At 43.4% G+C, this 16,386-nt stretch overlaps 1 protein-coding gene across 1 annotated transcript in view; it reads right to left on the reverse strand.

The window, feature by feature from the left end:
* Positions 1-7,263: 7,263 nt before the first annotated feature.
* Positions 7,264-16,386, reverse strand: part of LOC126335733 (probable glutamate receptor) — a 68,222-nt gene continuing 59,099 nt past the window's right edge. The window contains exon 8 of the mRNA XM_049999189.1: positions 7,264-7,468. Coding sequence (XP_049855146.1) covers positions 7,264-7,468 — 205 coding nt within the window. The remainder of the gene's footprint in view (positions 7,469-16,386) is intronic.

Here is a 16,386-nt window from a genome sequence, read left to right on the forward strand (position 1 = left end):
TTACCTGTTCATTATCCTCATATCCTTTCTCTGTCTCTTCACCTTCGCTTGCAATGTCGTCAAGTATAAGTGGACTATTGTTGCCTTGTTGGTTTGCTGTCGATTCTGGTGAGAACAACACTGCCATTTAACTGTTCACAATAACTCACTCTCTGCCCTGCGTTCCTATTCATAACGAATCCTACTCCCGTTACACCATTTTGTGCTGCTGTTGAGATTGCGCTATACTCACCTGACCAGAAATCTTTGTCTCTTTCCATTTCACTTCACTGACCTCCACTGCATCTAGATTGAGCCTTAGCACTTCCCTTTTATAGCTTAGGCACCTAATGGGGGACTAGTCCGGAACCTTTTGCCAATGGAGAGATCTCATCACGCTTTTTCAGTTACAGACGACGTGTCCCCTGGGTACACATCATGCATCTTTAATACAGTGGTTTCATTGCCTTCTGCATCCTCATACTGTCGATCATTGCTGATTCTTCCGCCTTTAGAGGCAGTTTCCCATCCCAGCGGCAAGAGAGTGCCCTTTAACTCTGTCGGCTCCCCACCCTCTTTGACATAGCTGCTGACTCAATGACGGTGACTTCTTATGCCGAAAGCTTTTGGCTGCCATTGCTGATGATGTATCTACACTCCTAGAAACGGAAAAAAGAACACATTGACACCGGTGTGTCAGACCCACCATACTTGCTCCGGACACTGCGAGAGGGCTGTACAAGCAATGATCACACGCACGGCACAGCGGACACACCAGGAACCGCGGTGTTGGCCGTCGAATGGCGCTAGCTGCGCAGCATTTGTGCACCGCCGCCGTCAGTGTCAGCCAGTTTGCCGTGGCATACGGAGCTCCATCGCAGTCTTTAATACTGGTAGCATGCCGCGACAGCGTGGACGTGAACCGTATGTGCAGTTGACGGACTTTGAGCGAGGGCGTATAGTGGGCATGCGGGAGGCCGGGTGGACGTACCGCCGAATTGCTCAACACGTAGGGCGTGAGGTCTCCACAGTACATCGATGTTGTCGCCAGTGGTCGGCGGAAGGTGCACGTGCCCGTCGACCTGGGACCGGACCGCAGCGACGCACGGATGCACGCCAAGACCGTAGGATCCTACGCAGTGCCGTAGGGGACCGCACCGCCACTTCCAAGCAAATTAGGCACACTGTTGTTCCTGGGGTATCGGCGAGGACCATTTGCAACCGTCTCCATGAAGCTGGGCTACGGTCCCGCACACCGTTAGGCCGTCTTCCGCTCACGCCCCAACATCGTGCAGCCCGCCTCCAGTGGTGTCGCGACAGGCGTGAATGGAGGGACGAATGGAGACGTGTCGTCTTCAGCGATGAGAGTCGCTTCTGCCTTGGTGCCAATGATGGCCGTATGCGTGTTTGGCGCCGTGCAGGTGAGCGCCACAATCAGGACTGCATACGACCGAAGCACACAGGGCCAACACCCGGCATCATGGTGTGGGGAGTGATCTCCTACACTGGCCGTACACCTCTGGTGATCGTCGAGGGGATACTGAATAGTGCACGGTACATCCAAACCGTCATCTAACCCATCGTTCTACCATTCCTAGACTGGCAAGGGAACTTGCTGTTCCAACAGGACAATGCACGTCCGCATGTATCCCGTGCCACCCAACGTGCTCTAGAAGGTGTAAGTCAACTACCCTGGCCAGCAAGATCTCCGGATCTGTCCCCCATTGAGCATGTTTGGGACTGGATGAAGCGTCGTCTCACGCGGTCTGCACGTCCAGCACGAACGCTGGTCCAACTGAGGCGCCAGGTGGAAATGGCATGGCAAGCCGTTCCACAGGACTGCATCCAGCATCTCTACGATCGTCTCCATGGGAGAATAGCAGCCTCCATTGCTGCGAAAGGTGGATATACACTGTACTAGTGCCGACATTGTGCATGCTCTGTTGCCTGTGTCTATGTGCCTGTGGTTCTGTCAGTGTGATCATGTGATGTATCTGACCCCAGGAATGTGTCAATAAAGTTTCCCCTTCCTGGGACAATGAGTTCACGGTGTTCTTATTTCAATTTCCAGGAGTGTATATACAAGGGTGCTACAGTCGGCTCCAGAGACAATTTCTAAACAGAGGGTAGCTTTACAAACGTTAGATATGCGAAGCATGGGTGACCCGGAAGACGTTAATATGGTACTCGAATTCTTGCCATACACGTCCCAGCATGCCATCATCGACTGTGGCAGTCGCTTCCCGTATTCTCGGACGGAGCTCTGCTACATCAAAGAAAAAAGTCACACGAAGTGAGATCTGGTGATCGGGGAGGCCATTCCATGAACCACAACAAACAGAAACTCGCTCCGCACCTAAACTCGCCATGTTTGCGACTAGCGCAGACTATCGGCAAATTACCAAACAACGCTGTGGCGGTAGACATGGGGAAAAAAAACTTTCAGGGTTTCTCTTCAAAATGGCATATGTATGATATATGTACAATTTTTCGTTCTTGTGCAAAAAATAATTGAAAGTGTTCCAGGACTTTATGTACACCCTGTATTTTCATAAAATATTTTTCTACACCTGTTTCAGGTAATTTTCGCCTCATATAAATATTGTAAAGTTTTCTTTTACGTAAATTTCTTGAAGTAGAACTGTGAAGATATACCTCAAAGGACTTAGTATTGTAAAACTTTTGTATAATTGCATCCTGATTAGGACCTATGAAAGAGGGAAATACCGATGACATGTAAGGCCCCAGCAATTTAGAGACTGTGCCAGAGCAGAAGGTGAGTACCAATCTGTCTGTCATGATCTGAGGAAGCAATCTGTTATCATTTTTGTATGGAGTTAGAAGTGAACAATTTTCAATCTGCAGTTCCATTCGTAACGCATGAGTTATAAGCATAAAGTGGAAGACTGAGCACTGCTCTGTGATAATAATTTTTGCTAAAAATTTAGTCTGTAATAGTCTTCATATGAGTGCAGTGCAATGCCTCAGAAAGGAGATGGCTAAAGTGTGCTGTGTGGTGAGAAAAATACTAGAGCAGATGAAATGTAGATGACTCCGGCTCTAGATACCAATTACCAGACTCAACAGGACAATATGCATCTCATACACCTGGTTGCACATCAAGGAAAGGACGTGAGAAAGGATATGAGTTGTGTAATATGGAGCCATATTCACGAGGAAGTGCAAAATCAGCACATAATATGTCGACTAGGACCTTTAAAGAAAAGATCCACTCATTGTATAAATTAATTCTTGTAGCAGGATGACCATTCAATTGCCAGAAGGCAAAATCTTCAAATATATGTGGGAAGGGTGAACAGCTTCCTATCCTACAAGCAAAACCGTTACAGATAGTGGTTACTGACACTTGTGGAGCACTGCCTAGAAGTAAAAGAGGAGTGATGTTCATGGTATAATTTTATGATATTTTTCCAAAGTGTGTAGGCTACAGACGACTCCTACTGCTACAAGCAGACCTATCAATTGAAAAATTTAAAATGATTGTATGCCTATTTTTGGTCAGCCTGAAGCAGTTCTTTCAGAAAATAACAGTACTTTCGTTAGTAACAAATGCAAGAACTCCTGCAAGAATGTTGTATTAGGCAAATATTAATATCGAACTATCACGTTGGAGCCAACCTTGCAGCAGATGTATTTTGAGAGCTAAACGGGTTCATCAAGTACAGTCCCTGGTACCATCATTTCAGTCAGTTTGAACAAATGATGAATAACGTACCTCATACTTCCACAAACTGCTGGGCCAACCTGACGATAATGAGTGATGTTCACTTATTCTTAAGCTTCCACATAATGAGTCAGCAGTGGAGGAAAAATTTGGTAAGCTGTAATTATACTTACTGATGAAGTAGAGCAACATAAGCATTGGTACCATCATTTCAGTCAGTTTGAACAAATGATGAATAACGTATCTCATACTTCCACAAACTGCTGGGCCAACCTGACGATAATGAGTGATGTTCACTTATTCTTAAGCTTCCACATAATGAATCAGCAGTGGAGGAAAAATTTGGTAAGCTGTAATTATACTTACTGATGAAGTAGAGCAACATAAGCAGTATTTTGGCAGTAAGCTAGGAACTGCGCATACATGTCAGCTGAGTGAAAATTACTCGTATTCATTGTCCCAGGACATCATTGCCAAATGAACACGGTAAGAAATCACGAGTAATGTATACATTGTAGTCAGCAACAGTCTGAAAAGCTTGTAATCGTGTTGCAGTGTATGTTGTGCTGAGAAATGATTGTTAAGAAAATGCCATACGTTACTCCATTTCCAAGCTAATTGGCATTGCAGTTGACCAAGCAGACCATTCAAGCAGGCCATCAGTGACGGTATTGCCAAACCTGTTCTTCATTTGGTTTCCTAAAACCGTACAAGAGAGTGATACAAAAATTGGACATGGGACGATTGTAAGAATCAAAAGAAAGCCGAGGGCTGAGCAGTCTCGTGCGTCGCCAAGCATAATTTCGATTTGATAACTTTTATCTAGATTTCGATTTGGTAACTTTTATCTAGATGCAGAGATGGAAATTTAATTACAGTTAATTTCGTAGGTTCCAGATTCACTCACCTGAGCAAATACTTAGTTCTGCGCATCATGTGGACAGTGCAAAAACAGTTAATCTGCCTCTCTTTGTCAAAATTTGAATTCAGCGCAATGTCAGCACCGTGTTGACAATAGGATATGGTGAAACTAGCAGTGTTAACTGCAAAAACCATTGGAGCTTTTGTGGAGGCGGCGACAGACCGCAGACTATTGATTGCTGTGAACTGGAAGAGATATGTGCAACTTTTCCTACTTCTTGAGTCACAAATGGGAACCAAAGATTAACTGAACTAAGTAACTTCCAGGGAATAGCATATGCCTTCCTCTGTGTATCGAGAATATTGAGTTTACTGCATATATATAGCATCAGAAATGGTAGAGAAGTTTCCCAAAAAAGGAAAAAGTTTGTGTTAGAATCTCAGTCTGGTACATAGTTTTAATGTGGCAGGAAAACTGATACTCTCATTTGACGGACTGCTAGCTTGCCTCCCACTGTCTGCAAACATATATAAGAACACCGGAAAAATACGTGAGATACCGGATTCGAGCGTCCGATTTACAGTTTTTGCTGGCTTCCTGTGGACCATGTCCAGATGTCAGGACATGTGCGAACACAGAATGTATACAAGGCTAACAATCGGCATAAAAAAAAACCTTGAATGTCAATATTAAGGTCGCCTATAGACGCAGAAACAGAATGGTATAGTGATTAGGTGGATGAAAATGAATATCCTTTCCGTTATCTATTCTGCCTGGTACATTGTACCTATAAAGGCTTCGCACGTAATTTTTATTTATTTGTGTAAAGCCACAAAATTTGCTCTAGGATAACTGACACAATATGAAGATAGTTACGAAGAGTAAATTTTAGTTTATCGTATTTCCTCTCTTTTTTTTAATAATCAGTTAACTCCAAGACATTAAAATCACAAAGACGTTCGTTTACAATTCTTGTCGGTTCTGATGTAAAGACATAGGAACTGGCAGACTCGTTTGGCGATTTAAACAGTGATAAACTATGTAATGACTCCATTTGTAATCCTTCAGACGAGTCCTGTCATCTTTACGAGCAGAGTAGTATCCATCAAGTATTGCGATATGTATCTGTATAATTTTGACTTAACTAATCACTGATACAAGTGGGTGTTATTGTCATTCTAAAGATAATATCAAATCGATAATGCGGATGTGTCACCTAGTCTTTGCCTGAGGTGATGCGAATTTTTCCCTCTGTCTGTAGTCATTTTTCGGGTCTGGGGGTTCAAAGGAACAGGATTCGAAATTTGACTGTTCCCGTGATTGGGCTCAATAAAGCATTAATATATGTAGATTGTACTGCACTACTGGCTTGGGGACTAAGTCTTTCATATATTGTGATGTTATATCAGATTACAAATTTTACGAGGTAACTGCGTCTTACTTGGTAACTTATTTGTAGGAAGTCATAGATCACACATTGTTAATCATTCAGTTTTTGTGTTTAAATTCTTTTTACTTGACAAATAGAATTAAAGAGCCATCCCTCCTTATGGTCCAAGAAAATGCGAGAGAGCAGTTGAACATGGCACAAGTATTCCCAACCTCGCAGAACATTTTGACTGTCGTAAAGAAAGTGCTGGCAACACAGTTCAAACACAATTTTTTTAAAAATTTGAATGAATGTATTGCATTTATCTATTTTCTCCTATTTCATATTCTTTATTTTACAATTCTTTATTATTAAATATAAAGTATTTTATTTAAATCAATTTCATGGGACACAACAGTGCTTCAGTTTTTGCAGGCACTGATAACTTTAACGTAGACAAGAATTAAAAACACACATAAATCACAAAGTGCATATTTAAAAACTGCTTTACATATATTTGACAAAAATAAGGCCAAAATCTTCGCTTGAGGCTAATAATACATATTCAGTGCCAAAAATATTAAAGTTAACCTATTTAAAAAATCGAAGAGATGGAACACATGTGTCCCACACCCTTAATTAGGTGCACGTTACCATGTGAGCTTATTACTTCTGAAGTTAAATTTTTGTTTATAGATTGATTCTAACAGATGACAAAATGGGTAAAAGTATAACAAATCAGAACCAATATATATTTGTTCACATGACAGTGAAAATCTCACACAGAAATTGTTGACATACAACTTCAAAATATCACGCATGAAAAGTTCCTACATTCTATGAAGTTTTCTGGTGCATGTAAGTCTAACTAAACACAAGTTACGTACAAGCCAGATTAATTACTGCGAAGTGCTGTTAATTATGTTTCACAACTGTCTGTGATTTATAAGGAAAAACAGTCAGTCGCTTTAGATATTCCTGGAGAGAGGAAACGGTGATTTGATCCGATTTTTGTGAAATAGATGCACTGTCTCAACTATTAACACACATCGCCCCATCTGATCACTCAAGACCTTCTATACATTCACCCCACGATCCATCTTACTTACCTCCAATTTCTGAAAGCATCTCGCTACATAATGGGATAAGACAGTTATGGGATATAGACATCCCAAAGCTAAATGCTGTGTATTACTTAGGTGGGACATACGTGTCCTCTCAGCCACAAAAGGTAGTCTCTCACATTGTCAGATGGTAAGATATACCACAGCAATGAGTGTCATTACTGCATACGTTAGACTGCAGCAACTGATGCAATGGGTAACAAATCACATGCGCTATTCTAGTCAGTGCTCGTGGCGGCGTCGCTCAGACGGGCCTGTTGCAGAATTTCCTCTCGACCAGCAGCAAGCACAGGGACAGCAGCGCCATGGCTACCAAGACGGCGAGAGCAGGAACCACGCTCTGAATCGTGACCGGCTTGAGAGACTCCCGCATCTCCTGACCATCGTGCAGCAGCCAGTATTTCCAGTAGATGCGGTGAATCAGCCCTTCGCTCCGCATCTGCAGCAGGCTGTGAACCATCACACAGCATTACTTCGCATGAAACATAGCACTGCAACCGCCAGTGAAAGACACAGTCCGATAGCTTCAAACACTTGAAACGAAACGACACAATCTGTAATCAAAATTGGCCATAATTTCAACGTATTTCCTGCAGCTTATAGGATAGTTAGTACGTTTTCATTGGATCCGAAGTTCAGTTTTCCATAAACCGTTTTTGCTCTACCACTTCTAGTTGGTAATGCAAGCATACCAGAGATCTATACCAGAAATGCGGATTTTGTCATCAGAATTCAACTCACGCAATTGATCCGAGTGCTGTAACACATCTGAATCGTGACTGGGTCACCGAATTAGGTATTTGCTGTTCAAAATTTTGTTTCAGGAGGACAATGTAATATTGTATGAAGTGAAGGAAAAAAATACTTTAATGACTTTGACCTTATTCATATTCTTTGTTTATTTGAAGAGAATAATAGCTTTATTAGATGGGAAAAGGTATGTGAATGATGATGCATTTACTTAATTTCCAAAATGGCAGGAACCCTATATTCTGACCAGTTGTCAAATTTCTTAAATGCAGAAACCATCTGTAAAAGCAAAGGCTTTCGTGCATACCCAATGGTTGTTGATAAGCTTTCGCTAATTCTAGTTGGGGGGAAAAATGATTTATGTCTGTCATTTGGAAGTTTTCTGGGCATTCTGAGTCTCCAATAACAGTGGAGTACAATAATCTGTAAGTTTTATGGACGTTCTGAGTCTCCAGCTATGATGGAGTACATTCGATCGGTGTTCATTTAGTACTTTTTCCTCACACTACCTACACAGACCACGGGGAAGATCAGTTTGGATTCCATAGAAATGTTGGAACACGTGAGGCAATACTGACCCTATGACTTATCTTAGAAGGAAGACTAAGAAAAGGCAAACCTATGTTTCTAGCATTTGTAGACTTAGAGAAAGCTTTTGACAATGTTGACTGGAATACTCTCTTTCAAATTCTAAAGGTGGCAGGGGTGAAATACAGGGAGCGAAAGGCTATTTACAATTTGTACAGAAACCAGATGGCAGTTATAAGAGTCGAGGGACATCAAAGGGATGCAGTGGTTTGAATGGGAGTGAGACAGGGTTGTAGCCTCTCCCCGACGCTATTCAATCTGTATATTGAGCAAGCAATAAAGGAAACGAAAGAAAAGTATTAAAATCTATGGAAAAGAAATAAAAACCTTGAGGTTCACCGATGACATTGTAATTCCGTCAGAGACAGCAAAGGACTTGGTAGAGCAGTTGAACGGAATGGACAGTGTCTTGAAAGGAGGATATGAGATGAACATCAACAAAAGCAAAACGATGATAATGGAATGTAGTCACATTAAGTCGGGTAATGCTGAGGGAATTAGATTAGGAAATGAGACATTTAAAATAGTAAAGGAGTTTTGCTATTTGGGGAGCAAAATAACTGATGATGGTCGAAGTACAGAGGATATAAAATGTAGACTGGCAATGGCAAGGAAAGCGTTTCTGAAGAAGAGAAATTTGTTAACATCGAGTATTGATTTAAGTGTCAGGAAGTCGTTTCTGAAAGTATTTGTATGAGTGTAGCCATGTATGAAAGTGAAACATGGATGATAAGTAGTTTAGACAAGAAGAGAATACAAGCTTTCGAAATGTGGTGCTACAGAAGAATGATGAAGATCAGATGGGTAGATCACATAAGTAATGAGGAGGTATTGAATAGAATTGGGGAGAAGAGGAGTTTGTGGCACAACTTGACTAGAAGAAGGGACCGGTTGGTAGGACATGTTCTGAGGCATCAAGGAATCACCAATTTAGTACTGGAGGGCAGCGTGGAGGGTAAAAAACGTAGAGGGAGACCAAGAGATGAATACAGTAAGCAGATTCAGAAGAATGTAGGCTGCAGGTACTGGGAGATGAAGAGGCTTGCACAGGATAGAGTAGCACGGAGAGCTGCATCAAAGCAGTCTCAGTACTGAAGACCACAACACAACACAACCTACACAGGTGCAATAGAAGTTTGTCACACATTTTAAATGGCATGGATAAACTTTTAAAAAATTCTTGAACAATTTCCTCCTCCTTACTGTAAAGAAACTATATTCTCCCTCTATTGAAAACTAGCGATCTACCCCAGCTTTAAAGGATAAAATTAATTATCTACGGCCAGACGACTTATCTAGCATAGCGGTAATTTTATTTATAGGCCACTGAGTAGAGCTGTGATTAAAGTTGAGCTATAGCCACATACCGACCACCCGACGCCACCGCCATTATGGAGCGAGCTACATTTTCTGTGCGGCCCTTTTTCCTCATTTCCCAACGTAACGTCACTAAGAAACGACGAAAGAGAGTATTCCAGTCAACATTGTTAAGAAACGTCCTCTAACATGTAGGATCAGTACAAAGTACCCTTTAGCACGTAACTTCTGTAGAACGCACATTCTGCCTCGCAACATTGGTACTAAGCACTCTCTGCTACACAATACTTGTATGAAGCACTCTCTGCACAGTAACTTCGATATGAAGCACCCTTTACCACGCAACATTCGTACAAAGCACCCTCCGTCACTCAAAATCAATAGCGTGCACCCTCTGGCACACAGCATTTATAAGAAACACCCTCTGTCACGTAACATACGTTATAAAACACTCTCTGCCACGTAACATTGGTACAAACAACCCTTTGCCATGAAACGTCAGTAGGGTGCACCCTCTGTCATGCAACATTGACACTAAGTACCCCCTACTACGCAATATCAGTGCAATACCCCCCTGGGCGACGTTGGTCGGAAGGATCCTCTGTCATTAAACATCGGTACGGAACAGCCTCTGCCACATAAGACTGGCATGAGGCACCCTCCGCCTAGCAAAATGGATAGGAAACAATTTCTTGTGCCAAGCAACATTGATGCAAAGTACATTACTGGCCATTAAAATTGCTACACTAAGAAGAAATGAAGATGATAAACGGGTATTCATTGGACAAATATATTATACTAGAACTGACATGTGATTACATTTTCACGCAATTTGGGTGCACAGATCCTGAGAAATCAGTACCCAGAACAACCACCTCGGGCCGTAATAACGGCCTTGATACGCGTTGAGTCAAACAGAGTTTGGATTGGTACAGCTGTATTCTCTTCTATGACGAGGATATCGATAAGTTCGTACAGTCCAACGGCAGTAGTCTCAAACGGAGCGGCGACTGTGGAGAAAAGTAGCTGAAAGTTGTAAGTAACTATTGCAAATAAAACGTTTGTGGTTTTCAGAATGGTTTCCATTTCCCGACCGATAGAGCCTTTCTATCCGAATACCGCTCGCACAATTCATCAATGAACTTGGCCACGATTAGCACTTCATTTCAGTGATTCTATAATGGAAAGTACTGTTGTAAGAGGGTCAAAGGGTTGACCAGTTAGGCATACCTAGAAGTTAGCGCTTGTCTATCGTCTGACGTCTGGAGAAGACTTGGATCCAGAGAAAGTCGCACTTCTGCAGCCCAGCGTCATTGGACAGAACACTCTCTTATACAACGAATAAGAAGGAAGTTGAAACTTCCTGGAAAATTAAAACTGTGTGCCGAACCGAAACTCGAACTCCGGACCTTTGCCTTTCGCGAGCAAGTGCTCTATCATCTGAGCTACCCAAGCACGACTCACGCCCCGTACTCACAGCTTTACTTCTGCCAGTATCTGTCTCCTACCTTCCAAACTTTACAGAAGCTCTTCTGCGAACCTTGCAGAACTAGCACTTCTGAAAGAAAGGGTATTGCGGAGACATGGCTAACCCACATCCTGAGGGATGTTTCCAGAATGTGATTTTCACTATGCAGCGGAGTGTGCGCTGATATGAAACTTCCTGGCAGATTAAAACTGTCTGCCGGACCGAGACTCGAACTCGTGACCTTTGCCTTTCGCGGGCAAGGGCTCTACCACCTGAGCTACCCAAGCACGACTCACGCCGCCTCCTCACAACTTCACTTCTGCCAGTACCTCGCCTCCTACCTTCCAGACTTTACAGAAGCTCTCCTGCGTTCGAGTCTCGGTCCGGCACACTGTTTTAATATGCCAGGAAGTTTCATATGAGCGCACACTCCGCTGCAGAGTGAAAACCTCATTCAAGAACGAAGTTCTTCGCGACGACATTGTATAAAATATTCTCGAATTTGTTGCCAAGTCATTCAGGCTAAAGCCTTGAGCTTTCGACGATAACCACCATCCTCATTGTCAAGAAGAACTGACTGTCTCGGCGTCTGCTGTGGCGGCCTTGTATAGTCCACGGACGGCTTCTGTCTGCTCGGAAGTTACGTCGTACAACACTCACACTGTTGTCATAACTGGTGGCCGGTAGTATCTGAAGCTGAGTGTTGCACTGAGGCTTCAATGTTGCATTTTACATGAAATTTTTACAAAGGAGAAAATTCTTTATTTCGGCGCCTAGTGACTGGACATTCTTTACGATGCAAACATCCCTAGAATAAATGGTGTATGAATGTCACAAAATTCTATTTCTTAAATCCGTATCACGATCCTGCGAAAACTTAAGAGAGACGTCAATGACAGAAAGTGTCTGTGACAAAGAGCACTTGGTCTTCAGGTCACAAGTGACCCATCGGGACCATTCGACGGCCGTGTCATCCTCAGTAAGGATGCTGATAGGAGGGGCGTGTGGTCAGCACATCGCTCTCCCGGATCTGTGACAAAGAGCATGCTACGACTTATCCATTAACTAGGAAAACCACTATCTCTACATAATGAGCTACATTCATAGTAGAACTGAAATACGTCTGTCATTTAAAACATTTGAAATAAGAGAAAACTTAGACTTTTCTTCAAAATTAAAGGAGCAAACGGAAATTTTGCAAGGCTGCGTTTATTGCGTCACGAAACATTATTAACAGGTGACAGTAAAGTAGAAATACAGAACGTAAACAGTTGCAACATGCATAACCGTAGACAAAAATGTTCGTTTTCTTCCAACTTAACGGATTTGCACACACATTGTGACAACTGGTTGATGTGCTCAGCACAGGGAGTGAACACCTCTGGCACAAATACAGGCCTGACTACGACGGCACGTGCTGTGACTCATGTCATCATCTCAAGTCGAAGCAATAACTTCCCATTCTTCCTGCAGAGCTACCCACAAGTCTTGGAGAGCCGTTGGTGGATGCTGAGGTGATGCAACACGTCTCCCTAGTGCATCACAGAGGTGCCCCATGGAATTCAAATCGGGAGAGCGAGCAGCAGGCCACGCCATGCGAGCAATGTCTTCTGTTTCCAAAGAAACATCAACCACCCGTACTTTATGACGTCGAGCATTATCGTCCATCAACATGGCGCTGGGGCCCACAGCATTTCGCAAAAACTACACATGAGATCCCAAGATCTCCTCACAGTACCTGACAGCCGTTAAATCTCGCTGATTCACCTGTACAATTTCATGAGGTGTTCGAGTGGTCAACATAATTGCTGCCCGCAGCATTGTGGATCCTCCTCGATATCGGTCTCTTTCCACAATGTTTGGGTGCCTAAATCGTGTTCCGTGTGCCCTCCAGATGCAAATCCGTCGAGAATCACTCTCCAGACCAAATCGGGACTCATTTGTGAAAAAACATTGGCCTACCGTTCGGCCGTCCGGCTGATGTGAGGCTCCACTCTAGACGTTCCCTTCTGTGAAGACACGCCAGTGGTAAACTGACAGCAGGTCTCCAGCATTAACGGCCACTCTGCCGAAGCCTTCTGTACACACTTTGCCTCGATACAATACGTCCAAGGCATTCTGCGAGGTCAGATGCCAGTTCCTATGCAGTCTTAGGGAGGTACCGTCCTACCCTTACAGCCAAATAACGGTACACTCTTCCCGATGTCACACCTGGGCGACCCTGTCCTGGTCTCCGGGATAGAGTTTCGGTCTCTACAATCCGTGGCCTCATCCGAGAAGCAACAGAACCATTCACATTAAGCCATCGGGACACATCAGTTTGCGATTCAACTGCTTCCATTCTTGCTACGGCCCACCACAGCAGAGAGTCTGTACCCTTCTGCTCTGCACCGTCTGTGACTGTGTACAGAGCGACTGTCGATATGGGACTACCCCGTAAAGACTACACCGCTTGGTAAGTTCCCTGACGTCATTGCTGACGTGATTGTTCGTTGATCGGAATGCCATCTTCCGTGCAGAACACGATCGTAACGACATCTTGTGACAGTCTGTATGATTACATGAGAAAATTCTGTATCTTGTACATTATTTATGCTATTCATTTTCAGTGGCACTCCACAACCTAGAAACTATGCGACGAGCCACTTACTACCGACCAAAATGTATTAGATACAGCAATGCTCAGAAAACTGCGGTATCAAGAACCAAAGCATTCAATTATCTTGAAACACCACAGCATCTACACTCAAGGTTCTTAGAAATAAATTCATACATAAAACAAACATCAACAGTACAGCCGTTGTAACGCCAAAAACGCAGTATGCTAGTCAGTTTCCAAAATGCCACAATGTTAGCATTAAATCTAAACTTTATTTACGTTTGGCAAAAATATAAATGCAGTTATGCTGACGAGAAATCTTTTCCACCGATTTTCTACCCTTACAACAAATTTGTGAATGAAACCAAATTATTAGAAGTCCTCTTGAAATATCAATATTAGCAATATTGTGGATGGCGGAATGGCACATCTTTTCGGTTCGCATAACAAATTAAAGTTTCACTAGCAGAGGAAGCTGAGGGAAGTGTGCTTCGTCGAATAGTGCTAACTAACGGGGCGTATGGAACTGTATCAGAGAGTTTGCAAGTCGACTGTATCACCTCCTGACGTCACTGGCGAACATTCTACTTGGTGCTAAGGGAGGCCGCGTTTTATCCCTCTTCGTAAAACAATGGGTCGCATTGTTCGCCAGAGAGGTGACTGGCAGCGGCTTTGGATCCATTACAAGAATGTTGTACATTCAAAGGCAGTTGATTGTAACAGTATGCCTGCTGAGTGAGACACAAACACTACTTTTTGTCTGCTTCTGAGGCTGTGTTCCGTAGTTGCCGTTTTCTCAAGTTCTCGATTTTTAATTATGTGGTGTTGTTCTGCACAGCAATCGGACACGATACGAATGAACTGACTTATGTAGCTGCTTCCGCACTCACAAGGAATATTAAAAATCCCAGGCATATGAGGCCAAGACTATCACTAACCAGGTGCATCGTCTCCTGTATATTCTTAGGTGGCCGGAAAATAGGCCTTATTCCTAGTCTTCCCAGAACTACGCTTGTTATGCCAGATGTAACACCGCAGAACGGAAGAACCACCATCGGTGGGGCATCACATGATTTTCCAACTTTTTCACGTATACGTTTCTTGGAGAGCGCTTACTTTTTGTACCACGTGAACTCTAGCCGTCTTTCGGAGCACATGCTTCAGATGATTAATTTCAGAACTAAGATGGTCATTGTCAGAAACAGTTTCAGCCCTGCACAAAACTGCATTCAAATCTACTTTCTTCTCCTCTGGAAGGTGGAAATTCTCCACGCGGAGATACCGAGTGGTTATAATTAAAGTGCAGCTGCTCAAGGAGGTCCAGTATAGGCTGAAGTATCGTATTGCAGCGAAAGTTGGTAGATATGCTAAAGCGTTAACGTGGGACCGATTTACGCTGGGAAACAATTAGTTCACATTTTGGCCACTAGGTGCAGATATGGCGTTTTACGTCTCTGGTGCCAATATTCAACATATTCCGTGAGCGGTCTGTTAATAATAAAATCGGCCTTTGCTACCCGCATTCCATTCCTTATCCATTACATGTGGGAAACCTCTGTACGTCTTTATTACACTCACAGTGGCCAGATTTGCATCTGGTGGCCAAAATTGCAACTCATTTTTTCCCGCGTAAATTGGTTCCGCATCAACACATTAGTATATCTGCCAATGTTCCCTGCTATACGATAATTGCATTCCACATTGCAGTTCTATGAGCAGCTGCACTTAAATTACAACCACCCAGCATAAGTCAGTGTGGGTCGGCTTAAGGCACAGAGGGTGACCGAGACGCCCATCTGACTTTTATTGTAACAAAACATGTAAAAATAGTGGCATTATTTCTCTGTGAGTACAAATATCACAGAAGCCAACCAGTATCTCATACTTGATGAAAAAATAGCAGATGACATGTAACCGGCTCTTCTGATAAAGAATGACAACAGAGGAATTCAACGAGTGATATCGGAGCATCGAGGAACCACAACATCAAAAAGACTGGGGTGAAAGACATGTAACTGCTCTAGAATGTGGCACCTGTGGTAGTTGTGGAAAAGTGGCATTGTCTCTCTCATATACCACGTTGTAAGAGAAGAGAAACAGTAGTTTATAGCAACCAGAAGTGTAGGACCGACTGCACAAGTGATAGCAGTCATGACTGTCGACTCAGTACGTCAAGAGGTAATAGAGAATGTTGAGTAAGAGATGCATTAGTCTTTGGCGCCCATCTCCGCCACCAGTCCAATGCGCCATGAATGATGGACGCCGCGGCTGGAGGTTGGGTTGTTTTGGGTAAGAGACCAAACTTGGAGGTCATTGGTCTCATCTGATTAGGGAAGGATGGGGAAGGAAGTCGGCCGTGCCCTTTCAAAGGAACCATCCCGGCATTTGACTGGAGCGATGTAGGGAAATTACGAAAAACCTAGCCGCGCGGGATTAGCCGAGCGGTCTTAGGCGTTGCAGTCATGGACTGTACGGCTGGTCCCGGTGGAGGTTCGAGTCCTCCCTCGGTCATGGGTGTGTGTGTTTGTCCTTAGGGTACTTAAGGGTCAGTAGTGTGTAAGCTTAGGGACTGATGACCTTAGCAGTTCAATCCCATAAGATTTCACACACATTTGAACATTTTGAACGAAAATCCTAAATCAGGA

The sequence above is a fragment of the Schistocerca gregaria genome, chromosome 2, assembly GCF_023897955.1.
Source record: "Schistocerca gregaria isolate iqSchGreg1 chromosome 2, iqSchGreg1.2, whole genome shotgun sequence".
Taxonomy (NCBI): Eukaryota; Metazoa; Arthropoda; class Insecta; order Orthoptera; family Acrididae; genus Schistocerca; species Schistocerca gregaria.